This window comes from Ixodes scapularis, unplaced genomic scaffold, assembly GCF_016920785.2.
Source record: "Ixodes scapularis isolate PalLabHiFi unplaced genomic scaffold, ASM1692078v2 PGA_scaffold0__279_contigs__length_252992795, whole genome shotgun sequence".
NCBI classification, from domain to species: domain Eukaryota; kingdom Metazoa; phylum Arthropoda; class Arachnida; order Ixodida; family Ixodidae; genus Ixodes; species Ixodes scapularis.
Window position 1 is genome coordinate 117,277,498 of NW_024609835.1, and position 17,795 is coordinate 117,295,292.

The window sequence follows — 17,795 nt, forward strand, 5'->3', positions numbered from 1 at the left end:
GGAGCATTACACACGCACAGCCACTGATAAAGTGAAAACGGAAACTCTGTGGTTTGCGGTATTCCGATGTCCACGCACCGGACATCGCGTACCCGGCACGATTTAGTGGGCTCAGCCCCTAAATGTAGCCTCTAGCCACAAGGTACTCGTTCAAAGCGATCTTGGTCGGAACCTCAAGAGCGCATCCGTACCTTGAGACGCTGTCAACTAACGAAGCTCAAAACCGCGCTGACAGCTCAAGCAAGGCCAACTGGGAGCTAGCAAGCGGTCAAACCGAGACGCTAGTCTCCTCCCGGACAAAATGGAATGCGGGAATAATTTCCAAACACAGTACATGCAACCGCCATCCGCAATGGGAGTGTTTTCCACGCAGGGGCGATGCGTCTCTTAACGCGTCCGATCGGTAACAAGCGTTCCAAAACATTACCTCGATACGCGAGCAAAGGCGGTTAGGCGCATCACATCCCCGAAACCGGGAGCTGGCATCTTTCCCAGCAGACGCGGACGGCCGGAGGCGTAGGTGGGGGGACGCCCGACGCATGCTTCGAAGGGTGCGGTAATTTCGACACACACAGCGCTTTTGCGTAGCAGGATCAACCTGCCAGGGCATCGAACGGTGCGCTGAACAGTGAATACTCGAGGCGCTTCTCGTAACGGGGATAAGCAAATTCCTGACAGGCTGGGACAAGGTTTTAATCCCTAAAGACAACGGTCAAGTCCGCGCCTCCTCGTCAGGCAGGCGATCATGTCAGGGCCCGCGTGCGGAGCTCCCGCAACAAAACGTCGTGCGGCGCTCCCGCAACGAAGATGACCCCCAAAAAGAGCGCGAAACAGTGCCCCAATTCAACCGGAAACAGGTTAGGAATCGGAATGCCTGCCTGATCAAGAATCAGGCCCCACGTTGCGGCGCCAGTTTATGCGGGCATCCTCTAGCTCCGACTCCCGCAGACCCTGTCCCCGGATGAATATGACACTTCAATACTTCGCTCTCGGCAAAAGGGTTTATTCACTCACTCATTGCCTTGGGGGGGGGGGGGGGGGGGGGGGGTTCCGGGATCAAGGGACGGTCATCAGCGAGGCCGGGGGAGAGTTCGCTGCCACAGCAGCTTCTCCGAGTCCCAGCGGTGGTCGTCCCCACCGCGTCACGGGGACGTCGTCGTCCAGGTTCGCTGTCCGGTCCGTTTGTCGAGTCCGCCACTCGACGTAGTGCCCGCACTTTCCCCGCGCCTGTGTCCGTCTCCCGCCAAATCCCGCGCCAGCGTCTTCGTCTCCTGTCACCGCTGCATGCTGTCTCCGTGTCCACCGTTCGAGAGCGCTGCCGTCCAAGAGAGGGCCTTCCTTAAAAATTGGCTTGCTCTTTATGTTTATACAGCCTTGATGGAGATGCGCCTCAACGGGTAATCGGTCTCTTAGCTGTAGATGAGAAATTTAGCCAGTGCGGTACAACCGCTAACCTGGGATTTTTAACGTGCATCACGCAGTAGTGATCACACGAACGCGTGCCGGTACGAAACTCATCCAGACCGAAACGGGCGGGGGCGGCGGGGATCGAACCCAGGAGGTTCCCAGCGCAAGCTTTCGCTCCACGCTCCGAGCTGAGACGCGTAGCCCACTCGGCCACTTCCTCCCCTGGCCTTCCTTTGTCTCTGTTCCCCTTTTTATATCCTCGCCCCCCACCGATCACGTGCCCACCAAGACCCGTCCACGTGTACACGCACGCCCCCGCCACGGTCCCCGCACGACCCCCGAGCGGGGATTACGGTGACGCTCCTCTGTCCACGGATCCGGGTCAGTAGGAATGTTCGGCACTAGCAGGGCGCGGGCAGAACAGGCGAAGGGGCAGGGGAAATGCGGGAAAGACGGGACTCCAGGGTGGGGCGGCCGGACGGGTCCCGACAAGCTTCAACAAATTTCTCTTCCAGGAGCCCCGTACGAGGTTATAGGAATATTGATCACGTCGGTCCATTTCCAAATACGGTGTCGGGCAATAAATACATCATTATTGTGACTGTCTACCTAACAAAGTGGGTGGAGGCTTGGCAGTTCCTGATGCGGGAGCCACCCATCTCGTCAGATTTTTAATAGCCTTGTGCCACTCCGTAGATATCCACGCCTGATAATTTCTGATCGCGTAACGCCGTTCATGTGCAGACTGTTCAAACGAGCACTCCAGGATTATGTAATTGGACACGCAGCAGCATCCCCATACCATCCTCCGACGAATGGACTCGTGGAACGAACGGATCGCACCCTGGGCAATATACTTTCAGCCTATGTGGATACATCAAACAGAAACTAGGACGGATATGTCAGCACAGCTGCGTTTGCACTGAACACCTTCCGCCAAGAAACCACTTGTCAGGCACCATTTCAGCTGGTGTATGGCAGACTTGCTGCCCTTCCTCAACAATCTGCGATGGACACGACGTGGACCCATTGGGGCCAAGAGTATGCCAACGGCTGCACCCGGCGATTGACGGAGGCCAGAGAAAGAGCTTGCCTCGCATTTCTGCACAAGCAGTCCACCCTTGCTGGGCGCTTGAGTACTGCTGCCGCCGCACCGTCATTTCAACCGGGTGGCCTGGTACTAGTGCGGAGGAACCAGCGTCGGCCACACTTTTCGGAGTAGCTTCTTCCTCGCTACTGCGGACCCTTCCAAATAAAAAAATAACTTGGACTTGTCACCTACCGTCTGGAAGAACTCTTAGCGTTTTGTCCACGAAAGCTGAAACGAGTTTTTACACTCATACCAGTCAGCTGAAGCTATACATCACCCGAAGGGACTATCTTTGGTGCTATTCGAGGCGAACAGCTCTCTGGGGTGCGGCGAGTGCAAGGCGCGAAAGGTTGAAGTAGAAAAAGAGGAGTTGTACGTACGCCAGAATCGAAAGGCGAACGCTAGATAGAAAAGTTTGCGCAACAATACACAGGGTGTTTTTTTTTCATCCTTAAGATTTGTTTTAAAAAAGCCGTAAAAGCTACACTTATGCGGTTTGTGCAGGTGGGTCATACGGCGAGGCGGACATTATGTGGGTGGCTAATCTTTGCGATAGGTCGGCTAATTAATTAAAATTCGTTAATTAATTTTTAATTAGTGAACATAGACAAATGATTCCAATAAAAAACTTGTAGCGCATCATCAAAAACCACTAAATCAACTATTTTCAGAAGGATATAACACCGGGGCAATATTTTACGGCGTTCTGTCAGAACGCTCCATTTGGACGCGTTACTAGATTTCGGTTTCTTATCGGAGTGCATCACCGCGCCCGCGGTCCTGCTCCCCAGTGGCTGAGACGCGCAACACACGTGCGCCAGGCTTCCCTCCATTTTTGAAGGGAGGAGGAGGAGGAGTGAATTTTTGTTGATTGCAAGAGAATTTTGGTCTAGGTGGGGCCCTTAGTCCAGGGCTCCAGTGCTCTCTGCCGCAGCCTTCGCCCTTTGTACCAGCATTTGCTGGTCATCGGGGGAGGGGCTGAGCAGCGCAGCTTCCCAGGTCTCGTAGAAAGGGGAAGAGGAACGAGGGAGCGAGGGGTTAAAGAAACACGCCTAACTGACGTGATATAGGGATGGGCTTCGCCGCAGTATGGGCAAGTGTCAGCATATTAGTTGGGGTAGAATTTATGCAGGAGTGCCAAAATTTCGAATGTTGTCATCTGTAACTGACGCCAGGTCGTGGCCTGCTCGCGGGTTAGTGAGTGATGAGGTGGTCGATACTTGAGACGTTGGCCGTGTTGAAACGCCAGGACTTCGGGAAAGGGGATTGCGAAAGGCGAAGAATCTTCAGTGGATTGGTCCGCGTCCGCGTCGTTAGCCCGGATGGTGCAAGCTCGGGCGACGGTGTGTGCATGCCGATTTCCTTTGACGGATTCGTGACCTGGGGTCCAGACCAGAGCCACCTTGGGTGGGGCCGGGCCTTTGGTTTGGAGAGCGTGAAAGGCTTGGGGTGAGATTCGACCAGCTCTGAAACGTCGAATGGCCGTTTGGGAGTCGGTAAGAATGGTGATGTGTTGGGGGCCGTTCGCAACTATTGCTAGGGCTATGGCCATCTCTTCGGCAACTGCTGGGGTTCTTGTGCGCACCGTTGCTGTGGTGAGGGTTTTGTTGTCTTGTCCAATGAGGCTGACGGCTGCCATCGACCGGACCGGGTACATTGCTGCATCTGTGTATCTGACGTCCTTTCTACGTATACCATAAATGCGTTGAAGTGCTGTCGCTTTGGCCGCACGGTGTCCCGCGGGGAGCGTGGGGTTCATGTTACGTGGAATCGGGGTTGTCTGTATTACTTCGTTGACTTCTAGATGCGCTCCGATAAGAAACCGAAATCTAGAAACGCGTCCATATAAATCGTTTTTACAGAACGCCGTAAAATGCTGCCCCGGAGTTATATCCTTCTAAAAATAGTTGATTTAGTGTTTTTTTAATGATGCTCAGCAAGTTTCTAATTGGAACTTTATATCTATACTTACTAATTAAAATTAAATTAACGAATTATAATTAATTAGCTGACTTTTCGAAAAACTTAGCCACCCGAATAATGTCCGTCTGACATCCATTATTCCACTTGCACAAACCGCATTATTAGTGTAGCTTTCACAGTTTATTATAAAGAAATCTGTAAGAATAAAAAAAAACCTATATATATATATATATATATATATATATATATATTATATATATACGGTATATATATTGTCAGCACGCTTATTGCGGTCCTCACGGGGCGAGCTGACGGGGCGACCGTTGGGGTGCTTGCTCTGGCGGAGTATCCCAGGATAGCTCTGCCTGGCCCGAGTCTCCTGCGCTCGTGTCGCGTGCTGTGTCGACCTCTAACAATATATATGATGTTTCAGAGAACGCAGGCAGAATCGCTCCTGCGAAAACTACTCATCGCCACGAAAAAAGGCTTGTTGCGTTTTGGTCCTGGTCAAGGAGACCATTTAGGAAAATTCTTAAAGACCGGGAAAATTAGGTTGTTAATTATTTTTGCGAAATTAACTTTTTAATATTGTGTTTACGGGCATGGTTTAAATGAGAAAATCGCTCAGCATCATCGAAAAACACTAAATCAACAAATTGCAGACCGATAGAAAGCACGCGAAGCATTTTACGGCTTTCCGAAAAACCGCACAAATTCGACGGTTTTTAAATTTCGGTTTGCTATCGGAGCGCATCACGGCCCCGGCGGCACCGCGACCCGTGGAGAGATAGTGCACCCAACCTCTCCTGCGCTGTCATCGCGCGACGCAGCACAGGCTGGTTGCACTATCACTCCACGGGGCGCGGTGCTGCCGGGGCCGAGATGCGCTCCGATAGCAAACCGAAACTTAAAAACCAGTCAAATTTATGCGGTTTTTCAGAAAGCCGTAAAATGCTTAGCGTGCCTTCTATCGTTCAGCAATTTGTTGATTTCTTGTTTTTTGATGATGCTGAGCAATTTTCTATTTTAAACCATGTCCTTAAACACAATATTAAAAGTTAATTACGCAAATATAATTAACAACTTAATTATCTCTGACTTTAATAATTTTCCTAAATGGGCCTCTGGACCAGAACAAAAACCCTACAAGCCTTTTTTCGTTGCGATGAGTAGTCTTCGCAGGAGCGATTTGGCCTGCGTTCTCTGAAACACCCTCCTTATTCAAGAAAAAATCCCCAATGTTTTATTTAATCCACTTCAAACTTCGATCTTCTAGCACTTACGAATGTCTCGGGATTCGGCCGCGTCAGTGGTCACATGTGACCTATATCTGATTTGAAGACGAGCCACCCCTTCCCAGCCAGCAACGTTCGGACACACATTTTTTTGTGTTTTTATTTCCTTTTTTTCTTTTTGGTTAAAAGGTTCTCACCTTTTTTTCGTCAGTTACGTAACGTGCTATTGAGGTAAAATAAATCTTATTTTTTAATGATACTTTTCTTCTATTTTTTTGTTTTAGGGGCTTGTAGACGGGGCGTGCTCGAAGCTATTGCAGCATGATTTTCCTTAAACAGGTAATGAGATAGAGACACAGGAGGGCGTCTCTTGGAAATCTCGGAATGTGGGTGTTGAAGTTCAGTGGTATCCTATGAAATGTCTAGCCTCAAAGCCTCGAAAGATCTTTATATAAAGATCGATGAAAAGTTGATCTAACGCCGAAAGAGTGTCGGCGAAAGCTTCTGTTGTAGCTTTATACTACCCCGTGCGACGCACCACACAACATTCCTCTGTTGGGCTAGGGAATAAGTAAGCTGAAGAGTTTTTTCTTTAGTTTTTTTTTCATTACGACGTTGTGTGGTTAATGCAGCTATTCAGAATGTGCTCTTGTAATGATAAATCGGTAAAAGGGGCAATTCACGTGGCGGCATTGCGAGCTGGCACAATGTGGTCTGCACCTGGGTGGTAAAAATGCCATGATGGTGGGTCGAGGAGTGCCAAGTTTCTGGGGGAGGGACAATGGGGAATGAACATTCATTATTCCCTATTGGCGAATAGCTCATCGGCTCGCAATCGGGTGGGTAGAAAGTATTTCCGTCCACTGTAGCTCAGTGCAATGATGATGGCTGAAATTATTTCCCTCAATTAAGTCAAACAAAAATCCCAGCACATTCAACTTTCAGAATATAAAATACAGCACTCGCTCACTACGGTGTATTGTTTACACAGCACTCCTAAACATTTCTCTCGGTGGCTAGCTTATGTATTCCAGCTGCTATTATCACACCCACGTACCACTGTAGTGGCAATATTTTTATTTTGTCCCATTGCCAGCTAGGTTTTGGATGCCCTCTTGGACGCCGCTTAAAGACGTACAAAAGTGTGCAGATGACTGTTACCAAAAAAAAAAAAAAAAAAGCAGAAAGACCTAGGCCCTTTTTTTACTCCGTGAACGACGTTTCCTTGGAAGCTGTTAGAGAATACAGGTACCTTGGTATTGTCATTGCGTCAGATATAACGTTGAACGCGCACGTAAACCACATAGTTGCCAGAGCGTTGCAGAAACTGTGGTTTTTAAGAAGAAAACTAACCTACTGTACACCCAAAACAAAGTTAACAGCATACACAACTTTAATTAGGCCAATACTAGAATACGCTGACTTGGTATGGGACCCATACACAGCAAAAAACATACATCAACTAGAACGAATTCAGACCAAAGCATTGCGTTTTGTTTATAACCGTTACGACAGGCTGACTTCCGTCTCTCAACTGCATACACTGTCAAGCATACCCGAGCTCAAAACACGCAGGAAAATTAATCGCCTTAAGTTTCTTTAGAACATAGTTATGGCAATGTTAAACTTCCATTCGAAAAATACATGCAATAAGATACATCCAAACAGACACGCAACAAACACGAGAAAACCATTATAGTGCCACAATCTTAAAAGGACTTTTTTAATTACTCCTTTATACCGCGAACTGTTCATGAATAGAATAAATTACTTTTAACCGTTACTAATCAGCTCACATCTTCTTGTTTTGTCGCGGCAGTTACTAATCAATTATTGTCATAGAATAAGTTCGCTTTTTGTGTCTTGAATATCTTCGAGTGTTGCTGGGGTTTTTCTTTATTATTTGTATGCTCTTGGCACTTTGCGTTGTATTGCCGATTTAGCTTATCGTTGTTATGTTATTCTTTGTGTGCCTACATTGTACAGTGTACTTGCTGTACCGTTCTCACCTTGCCTTGGACACCATCTAGGCGTCTGGCAATATTTACAAATAAAAAATAAATAAATAAACGTTAGGGAGTTGTCATTAAATATTACAAACGCGGAAACTGACGTTTTCGTCAGAACTTTTTAACTTGTGATAACCTGGTTAGGAGCAGTTAGTGTTTGTAGTTCACATGTAACAGTCGTTGGACCCTGATGTTTTCTTTGCTAACTAAATTATAAGACTCGTGTCTCAATTCGGGTGCCTAAGGACGTACTGGACTAATGTTTAAACTTCGTCCTTTAAAAATTTAGCACGGTCGTTTCTTTATGAGTGTATGAAGAAAGTACCATATTTTATCGACATCCTACTGCGTTGTTTAAACTCTAACTTTATCTTAATAAAAAAACTTACCATCATCTCATTTTTAAACAGTTTAAAAATATAATTACTACAAATAAGTTAAGATCATTCGAAGAGAAAGGAACAAATTGAATTACTGAAATCTCTGCTGAATTTATGAAGTCGTTTTAACACGGAATGTTAAACGTATTACGGTTACTATTATGAACCATCTGTGGTAATTAAGGTGCGAAATTGCAATACTCTTGTGGCAATTAAGCTGCGAAATCGCAAAATTTAGTAGAGAAGCGCTCTTCTATATTATTATGAAAACTACAAGGTTTCAGAAGAGAGTCCGTTGTGGTTGTTAGAGTAAAAGTTGTATAGCTTGGGCAGTTGCCTTGGTGGGAAAGGGAAGTATCCTGTATCCTAAGAAATTGTGACATACATAGCAACGTGCATATTTTTTATCGGGGCTTTAAAAAGATTTTAAATCAATAGTATAAATCCATACAAATCGGTGGTGCCTCTTTGTGATACGGGCTGAACTTACGGCTATTTTTAGCACACAAGTTTTATCAACATGTGTTCATAAAAAACGACTCATTATAGCTATAGGTTCCTGTTTTACATATAATTTAAAGCCGCATATGGAAGTACAGAGTGTCCCAGAAATGAGCGATTTTCGGTAAATTTAATTTCACGAATACATACATTACACGGATACATATTATTTGAACTACTAGCTACCTGGATAGAGAATGAGTGTTCGGACATGCATATAGATAGTTTTACGGTGAAAAAAGCTTTGTAACTTGGCTATGGAATGTATATGTACAAGCCCATACCTTTACATCAGGGTTGGTCACGTGACATGACGTCAAATTACACACTGACGTCACGTGAGTGTGACATCATGGTGCCACGTGACGTCAGAATGTCCCGTTACGTCATGGCATCAAATGACGTCATGATGACGCATGATACCATAACGTAAAGTGACATCGCGAAGTCCCCTGTCGTCTTGTGACGTCACAGTTTTGTGACCTTAGGACGTCTTGTGACGTCACATACACATATATCTTGTGCCCCATTTCATTCACAATACATTACATGCTCCCGGTCCTTGTCAGCATCATCAACCTAGAGTATTATTTTTTGCAAATACTTGGATTATACAATACAAAAATATAAAGTGAAATATAGCTCTTCAACATGAGTCAATGCATGAGTCTAAAGCTGTCCTTAGGAATGTGGTAATGAAAGGGCCTTACGAACTTTGCGTAGTTCAATGAGGAAGATTGATGGGGACCATAGAAAAAAGTATTCGCAGTCATGGTCTTAATTTTGTTTGGTTCAATAATCATTTGCAGGTCAAATGGAAGACTTTCAAGTGATATTATCCGGCAGACTGAGCTTTCTTTTGAAATTTCGAAAACACGCTCTGCAAAACAAAGGTACGGATCGATGTAGCTAAAGGACTTTGATAACACATTCTCTCTTTACACTTTAGGAACTTCTTTTCTTAAAATAATTCCAGACATTATGATCATGGATATATAAACAAACATACAAAACAAACAAATCTACTTCACAAAACCCGAAAAACACAGGGCAATGTACATTACAAAAGAAAAGCAAAATACACAAACTCTCGAGATACGTGCCTTAGCCAGCATATTTTAATTAGATGTGTTAACATCTTCAAGATATTCCATAGCTGTCGTTAGAATAAAACAACTAAATTTATCTTCGTTTTATTGTCTGGAATATTTAACCACTGAAGATGCTGAAATACCAAAACTAGACGTAAAAGAACTCCAGTATTGTCCCACTCTGAAGAGATGTCAGCCTCGGTAGTTTGCGCGGGTAGATAGTCATCAGGAGCCTATCTGACAGCGTCGCGTTAAGTAAGGGCCACGTGTTCGTAGAAGAGGGCAGGGCAATCCGATGTCTCTTCGGGCGAGCAGACTTCGGCGCTTTTTTCCCCTTAGTGTTAGTATGAAGAACTCTGGACTGCCAAACTTTGTCATGGAATAGTGCCGAGAAGAATTTAGTTATTTTAATTTTAACTAGTACAGCATACTTGTATCACGGGCTACAAATCTGTCATTTGAATATACGATATAAGGCGAACACACAAAAAAAAAAATGTTAGTATATTCTCGTAAATTAAAAGACTAATGATCCCTTTTAACTTTTATCTTGACGTCCGTCGCAGTTTGCGATGCCATCAATCGTCGTGGACACTCGAGCACCACACGAGACAGCTGTCTCTGCTGTTTTGCCGCACCCGTCATTACAGTCGTGGCCATTGAACCGTTAACTCGGTACGTCAGCGGCAGCACGCTCCTTCGGTTGGGTGCTGCCCTACTGCGAGACATTTTGAACAGCGCGATGCACATGCGTTCTTTCGGTTGTGACGTGTCCACACCACGAGGGGAGTATTTGTGCTGTACATTCTAAAAAAATAATAAATCATTGAAAGGTTTTTCGACGGCCCCAAGAGCTCTTTCAGTTAGTGAAGAACGGTTTCGCCTCAAGCACTATCGCCCCCTTGCGCACTAGAAAGGCAGCTGGGCGACGAAGAGCTCTTCAGCATAAAACATCCCCTTATAGGTTTTCCACCAAGAACCCTTTTAGGGGGTGTTTAAAATAACTTTTTAGGGAGCATAATATGAACAAGGAGGTCGCGCGCTGTTCGTTTTTGTTTATTCGTTGCGTGTTCGTGCTCCTATTTTTACAGTTTAATCAAGTCACACCAGCTAATTATATAATTATAATGCAATTAAATGCAAAGGGGCAAGCGAACTGGACAATAATGATCAAAATAATCCCTGGAGAAGGGGAACAAGAGGGACAATGGACAAACATAAATCTCCAAACACAGCTAGGTGACTGGTGAGCGACCGAAAAAATCCGCCTGGTCCGGGTATCGAACCCGGGACCTCTCCATTACAAGTGGAGCGCTCTACCAACTGAGCTAACCAGGGGTTAGACGTCAGTAGAGCAAACGGGTTTTATCAGCTGCCACCAGTCTAGCACCAACAAGGGTGAAGCTTGCAGTTTAATGTTATAAATATAATGCAATTAAATGCAAAGGGGCAAGCGAGCTGGACAATAATGATGAAAATAATCCCTGGAGAAGGGGAACAAGAGGGACAAGGGACAAACATAAATCTCTAAACACAGCTAGGTGACTGGTGAGCGACCGAAAAAATCCGCCTGGTCCGGGTACTGAACCCGGGACCTCTCCATTACAAGTGGAGCGCTCTACCAACTGAGCTAACCAGGGGTTAGACGTCAGTAGAGCAAACGGGTTTTATCAGCTGCCACCAGTTTAACACCAACAAGGGTGAAGCTTGCAGTTTAATGTTATAATTATAATGCAATTAAATGCAAAGGGGCAAGCGAGCTGGACAATAATGATGAAAATAATCCCTGGAGAAGGGGAACAAGAGGGACAAGGGACAAACATAAATCTCCAAACACAGCTAGGTGACTGGTGAGCGACCGAAAAAATACGCCTGGTCCGGGTATCGAACCCGGGACCTCTCCATTACAAGTGGAGCGCTCTACCAACTGAGCTAACCAGGGGTTAGACGTCAGTCCCGGGTTCGATACCCGGACCAGGCGTATTTTTTCGGTCGCTCACCAGTCACCTAGCTGTGTTTGGAGATTTATGTTTGTCCCTTGTCCCTCTTGTTCCCCTTCTCCAGGGATTATTTTCATCATTATTGTCCAGCTCGCTTGCCCCTTTGCATTTAATTGCATTATAATTATAACATTAAACTGCAAGCTTCACCCTTGTTGGTGTTAAACTGGTGGCAGCTGATAAAACCCGTTTGCTCTACTGAGGTCTAACCCCTGGTTAGCTCAGTTGGTAGAGCGCTCCACTTGTAATGGAGAGGTCCCGGGTTCGATACCCGGACCAGGCGGATTTTTTCGGTCGCTCACCAGTCACCTAGCTGTGTTTGGAGATTTATGTTTGTCCCTTGTCCCTCTTGTTCCCCTTCTCCAGGGATTATTTTCATCATTATTGTCCAGCTCGCTTGCCCCTTTAACTGCAAGCTTTACCCTTGTTGGTGTTAGACTGGTGGCAGCTGATAAAACCCGTTTGCTCTACTGACGTCTAACCCCTGGTTAGCTCAGTTGGTAGAGCGCTCCACTTGTAATGGAGAGGTCCCGGGTTCGATACCCGGACCAGGCGGATTTTTTCGGTCGCTCACCAGTCACCTAGCTGTGTTTGGAGATTTATGTTTATCTCTTGTCCCTCTTGTTCCCCTTCTCCAGGGATTATTTTCATCAGCTAATTATGTCGCAAAAAAAAAGTTGCGTGTATAGTACTCACGCAACGCTCTTCAAAAATAAAAAAGAGCTAAATCAACTTATAGTCTTAAACATTATGAAAATTATTTTAGAACTTCTGATGGATTTGGATTATTTTAATTATTTATCCTTTTATCTTCAAGAAAATTCAGGAAATCTGTTAATTCAAGGACGTTAAGGTCGTTAATTAAAAAAAAAAGTTCAAAACAACCGAGTGTAAAGTTTAAATCAATCCTCAAAGAAGCAATAGAATGCTAATACTTATGATGGCAGACTCAGGCATTGCATTCCACTCGATGATTGTGCTAGGTAAGAATAAATAACCCCTGTAGCTGGTGGGACATAGATTTTCTTTGATTCAATTTGATTTAAATTGAAAGTCAATTGATTTATGTGACTTTACGAATTTTTCGGTTATTACAAATAGCAATGTTTGCTCATTCAGATCGGGCTATTAGAGATAGCATAAAAAGTATCGCAGGTCAAACACAAGTCTCCAAACACAGCTAGGTAACTCATGCGCGACGGAAAAAGTCCACCTGGTGCTGATACGGAACCAGCGACCTCTCCATTTGTTGTGGAGTGTTCTACCAACTGAACTAACCAAAAGTTATATGTCAGTGGAGCAAACGGGTTGCGCTTTGTCCGCCTTGTTCCCCTTCTCCAGGGAATATTATTGTTATTCTTGTCCAACTCGCACCTTTGCATTAATTGCATTATTATCATAATTTGAAAGTACAGGCCGTTCACCCTTGTTGGTGTTAGACTGGTGGCAGCTGTTAAAACCCGTTTGCTCTTCTGACGTCTAAGTTAGCTCAGCTGGTAGAGCGCTCCACTGGAAATGGAGAGGTCCCTGGTTCGATACCAGGACCAGACATATTTTTTCTGTTGCGCACCAGTTACCTCGCTGTGTTTGGAGATTAGGGTTGGTCCTCTGTCCCCCTTACTCCCATTCTCCAAAGATTATTATCCTTATCGACAAAATAGCACGTTTCACTTCAAAGTAACCTAGGCACACTCCTCAGCACTGATCTCCAGTTCCTAGTCTTTGCACTATTTAAGAGATTCTGCTCGGACCTGATTGTAAAAGAAGAGGATTACCAACACCGTCCACTATGCCACATAAAACACAGTCATCTACAAACAGCCCCTCAGAGGAGCTAATGTCTATCACGTTGTTATTGCTAAACACCAGGAATAAAAGAGGCCGCAACACTGACCACGTTGGCACGCCAGATATCACTTCAATACAAAATATTTTGACATTTATGAGGGCAGTCAGATGGCTTCATTTGAAATAACTTATGTTTAGAGTAAGAATTGAAGGTTTCATCAAAGTTAAAGAAACTTAAGGCTGAAACACTTTGTCAAAGGCTTTACAGAGGTCCATAAAAATGGCATGCGTTTCACCTCCCCCCTCATCAGCTGATACCATATCAGCATAATGTTCAACAAGCTGTGTCATACATAAAAGACCTTTCTAAAACCGAGTTTACTAGAAAAAAAGTATAGACCCCTTAATTTTATAACCGAGAAGCCTTACTTGCCCACGATGTGTGTGCCCATGCCTAAAGCCGGGGTCACACTGCTTACACATCTTACAAAAGTCAGTCTACAAACAGATTCAAACGCAGGGCACCACGAGATCCGTGCATCACATGCCGCATGGCAACGAGTTCAAGGAAAACTTGGCACGGGGCATTCGAACGCGAATATTGCGGTGACTGATGTTTGCAGACTATCGTTTGCATTGTGTTTAAAGGAGCAGTGCAACAATTTCAGGGCTTTGCTTAAATAATTGTGGAAGTTGATACCTGACACTTCTGCAGTGAACTACAGAGAACAGATTTTGCCTGGATACCCTAGTTTTTATTTTTAAAAAAAATTAAAAGGATCCAGGTTTTTGCCGCCTCTCAACTTGTTCATCGTCTTCCGGGTCACGTGCACAGTGACGTCACTTGAGTAGGCGCGGAGTTCCGGAAAAGTTCTCTCTATAGAGCCATCAGCGAGCAGCGAGAACTCATCCGCTCGCGACCGCGTGACCACCCGTCCTTTCCCGTCCGGCGCTGCTCCCCCTCCGGCTTCTGGCGGCTGTTCGCGGTTTTGTAGATCTAGAATAGATGGCGCCACTAAAACTCCGTATAATAAAAGTTCTGTCGATGATACCAGGGTTTCGATGCATTTATATATATGTTGGAACGACAAGATTTATAAAAAAGTAACCTTTTATCGAGCAGGTATTCGCACAACTTGCTATCTTTCTTACAGCTACCCAAGTGACGTCACGCCGCTTGTTTCTCATGGCCGCCGCTCGTGGCTGCAGGTCGGGAAATATTCCAAGTTTTGCCTCGCTATTACGCGGCGGAATCGCAACATTTCGATAAAAGTAGGTGGGTTTTCTGCCATTTGTGACACAGTGAACAATATCAAAAGCAGAAAATGCCAATTCTTTCAACGTTAAAATCGTTGCACAGCTCCTTTAAGCAGTGTGACCCTGGCCTTAAGGTTTCAATTCGTTGCTTGTGAAAACTGTTCTGACAAGATTTATGGTATGGGTTACCGGTTAATTTATAACAGGCCTCATTCCAGTTTTGGTTCATACCAAATTAAATTATCAGTTTTGTTCTATTTACAATTTCTTTAAAATATTCGCTCTTAAGCGGTTTTAGGTTCCGGTTACTCACAAGGTTTGGGCCCATGGTTCAGAATAATAATATTTGTTTAAAAAAGCCGTGAAAGCTACACTAACGCGGTTTGTGCAGGTGAGTTATACGGCGAAGACGACATCGTACAGAAAGGTTGTCACAACCATTATTCGGCTAATTAAGTAAATTTTGTTAATTAACTTTTAATTAGCGCAAATAGACATATAGCTCCAATTAGAAACTTGCTGAGCATCCTCGAAAACCACTAAATCCAATATTTTAAAAGGATATAACGCCGGGGCAGAATTTTACGGCGTTCTGTAAAAACGCTCCATTTGTCACGGCTTGTGGTTTGGGCGCCGTGGGACCCAGGAAGGCAGGGAGCCAGCCTTTTGGGGTGAAAGCGTTTTATTCCGGTTCGAAGTCGTGCTTGCACCAGCTCCAGCCCACCGCATTCCTTTTTTCTCCTCGCGCACCGTCTCCAGCCTCGGTCCTTCCGTCGTCACTTCGTCTTTTTCTCGTCGCACCAATCAGCGCACACCACGGGTAACAAAAATATAACAATCACAAAGCCCGATAACCCGTCGGCGACGGCGCGCGCTGAATCCGCTGCCTCATGCATGCCACATGCATGACACGCCCCCCCCCCCCCCTTTTTTTTTTCTTTTCCAATTAAAAAATCACAATTTGTGTATTACTTTACAATCGTAGCATTTAGAACAAAAGAAAACGAACTGCGCGCACATTCCCGTCCATTCGGCGTGAATGATCACTAGAAAGACTGACAAACTTCTCTAGAACATCAAAAGTACATTAACCACAAACAAAACTCCACCCGGCTACAGCCTTGACAACGCATCAGCAGGGACATTTCTCGTCCCTTTTACGTACCGGACATTCAGGTTAAATTTTTGCAACGCTAGCACCCAACGAGTCAGCCTCGCACTATTTGGTGCTGCTGACGCCAAATACTGCAAAGGGTTATGGTCGGTGCGAATTTCGACCTCCGCCCCAAATAGCCACGTTTCCAACTGACCCAAGGCCCACACAATCGCGTAAGCTTCGCGTTCGATTACAGCCCACCGGGTTTGGGGATCAGTTAGTTTTTTACCGAGAAACGCCACCGGGTGCTCTTTCCCATCACCTGCCCTTTGGGCAAGACATGCCCCTATAGCTCTATCTGATGCGTCGGTGGACAGAACAAAAGGCTGGCTGGCATCTGGCGCTCTCATGACTGGGACTTCCATCAGGAGACACTTTGCCTTTTGAAACGCTTGTTCCTCCTCGTCACCCCACGGTAACACGTTCGGAGTCCTGTCTCCAGTTCGCGCGGTCAACGGCAACACCACTTCAGCATAGTTCGCAATGTAGTCTTTATAGTATAGTTCATTAGCCCTAAAAAGCTCTCCAGTTCTTTTTCGTCTTTGGCTTCTCCATGATCTGAATCGCCTTGATACGAACGGGGTCAGGAGCATGCCTCCCAGAGCCGATCTGGTGGCCGAGGTACATGACCATTCCCTGGGCAAACCTGCATTTGGACAGCTTCACCGTAAGCCCCACGCGACTTAAAGGAAAGATGGGGCAATTCTACATTTGAGAAAAAACGCTTAATTGCGTTCATTTGGCCTTTAGACTAACAGATATCGAAATTGTATTTCAATGCGACGCGCCGGAGAGCCATACGAGCAATTTCAAAATAGGACTGAAGCCCCGCCTCCCTAGCCTTGGGCAGCCAAAAGAGCCGTCGATGACGTCACGGACAGCGACTGTCTTTCGCGTTTTTCTCGCGTTTAACAATACTTACGCAGCAAATGGTTTGGGTATTCGGGTTCACGGGGTAAAAATACACTAGAATTCACTTCTAACTCATTTTTTCCAAGAAGCTCCGTAGGTTCCCTTTAAGGTTTCGAGAATGCTTTTTACATGCAAAAGGTGGCCTTCCCACTTAGAATATATTGCAATGTCATCGATATATGCGCCTGCATATTCTCTGTGTGGTCGCAACACTTCACATCACGCGCTGAAAAGTTGCCGCTGAATTTTTCAACCCATACGGCATAACTTTCCATGCGTACTGCCCACGATTGGTTACGAATGCCGTGAACTTCTGAGACCGTTCTTCGACTGGTATTTGCCAATACCCACGGGTTAGGTCCAGTACTGTTATGTACGACGCCTTCGCGACCATCCAGATCATTTCGGTAGCATTATTGATTGGAAAGGCATCGACTTCAGTAATCGCGTTTAATTGCCTGTAATCGATGCACAATCTCACACTCCCATCCTTCTTCGGTACACACACTACCGGATGAGCAAACACTGATTCAACTGGATAGATCATACCCCATTCTAGAAGCTGTTCTATCTGCCTTTCAACCTCAGCTCTCATTTTTATCGGCACCCTATAAGCATATCTCTTCTTTTGTTGCGAACCTTCAACAAGTCTTATCTTGTGGAGTCCTTTTGCACACTTTCCTGGGTGCCTAGAAAAGACATGTACGAACTGCTGTACCATGCTGTACATCTCTTTTTCCTCCGCGGTTTTCTGTGATTCAGGTTCACCTGCTCCCCTCCCATCTGTGGGGAGTTCCTCCACCGAACCGAAGACCGGATCATCAAAGATAACACCAACAGCGTCAACGCGTGCCACATATGGCCTAAGTTTGTTGGCGTGGATCCACTTACGGCCACCGTCAGGCATCTCAACTACGTAGCTGTTCTTTCTCCTAACCTCTAGTATTTTCGCTGGTCCCAACCAAGGAAAGTTCATTTTTTTACCACTCGTGTCCCTTAGTAGCACTAGATCGCCCCTACAAAAGGCCTTCTCTTTCGCACGGAGA

General features: G+C 45.6%; 1 protein-coding gene and 1 non-coding gene across 2 annotated transcripts in view; one reads left to right on the forward strand and one right to left on the reverse strand.

Moving 5' to 3' along the window:
• Nucleotides 1-17,795, reverse strand: part of LOC120845946 — a 106,339-nt gene that overhangs the window by 49,824 nt on the left and 38,720 nt on the right. The window contains exon 8 of the mRNA XM_040217509.1: nt 9,256-9,425. Coding sequence (XP_040073443.1) covers nt 9,256-9,425 — 170 coding nt within the window. The remainder of the gene's footprint in view (nt 1-9,255; nt 9,426-17,795) is intronic.
• On the forward strand, nt 13,114-13,187 carry Trnas-gga. Its single transcript has one exon. It is a non-coding gene; the product is annotated as a tRNA-Ser (tRNA).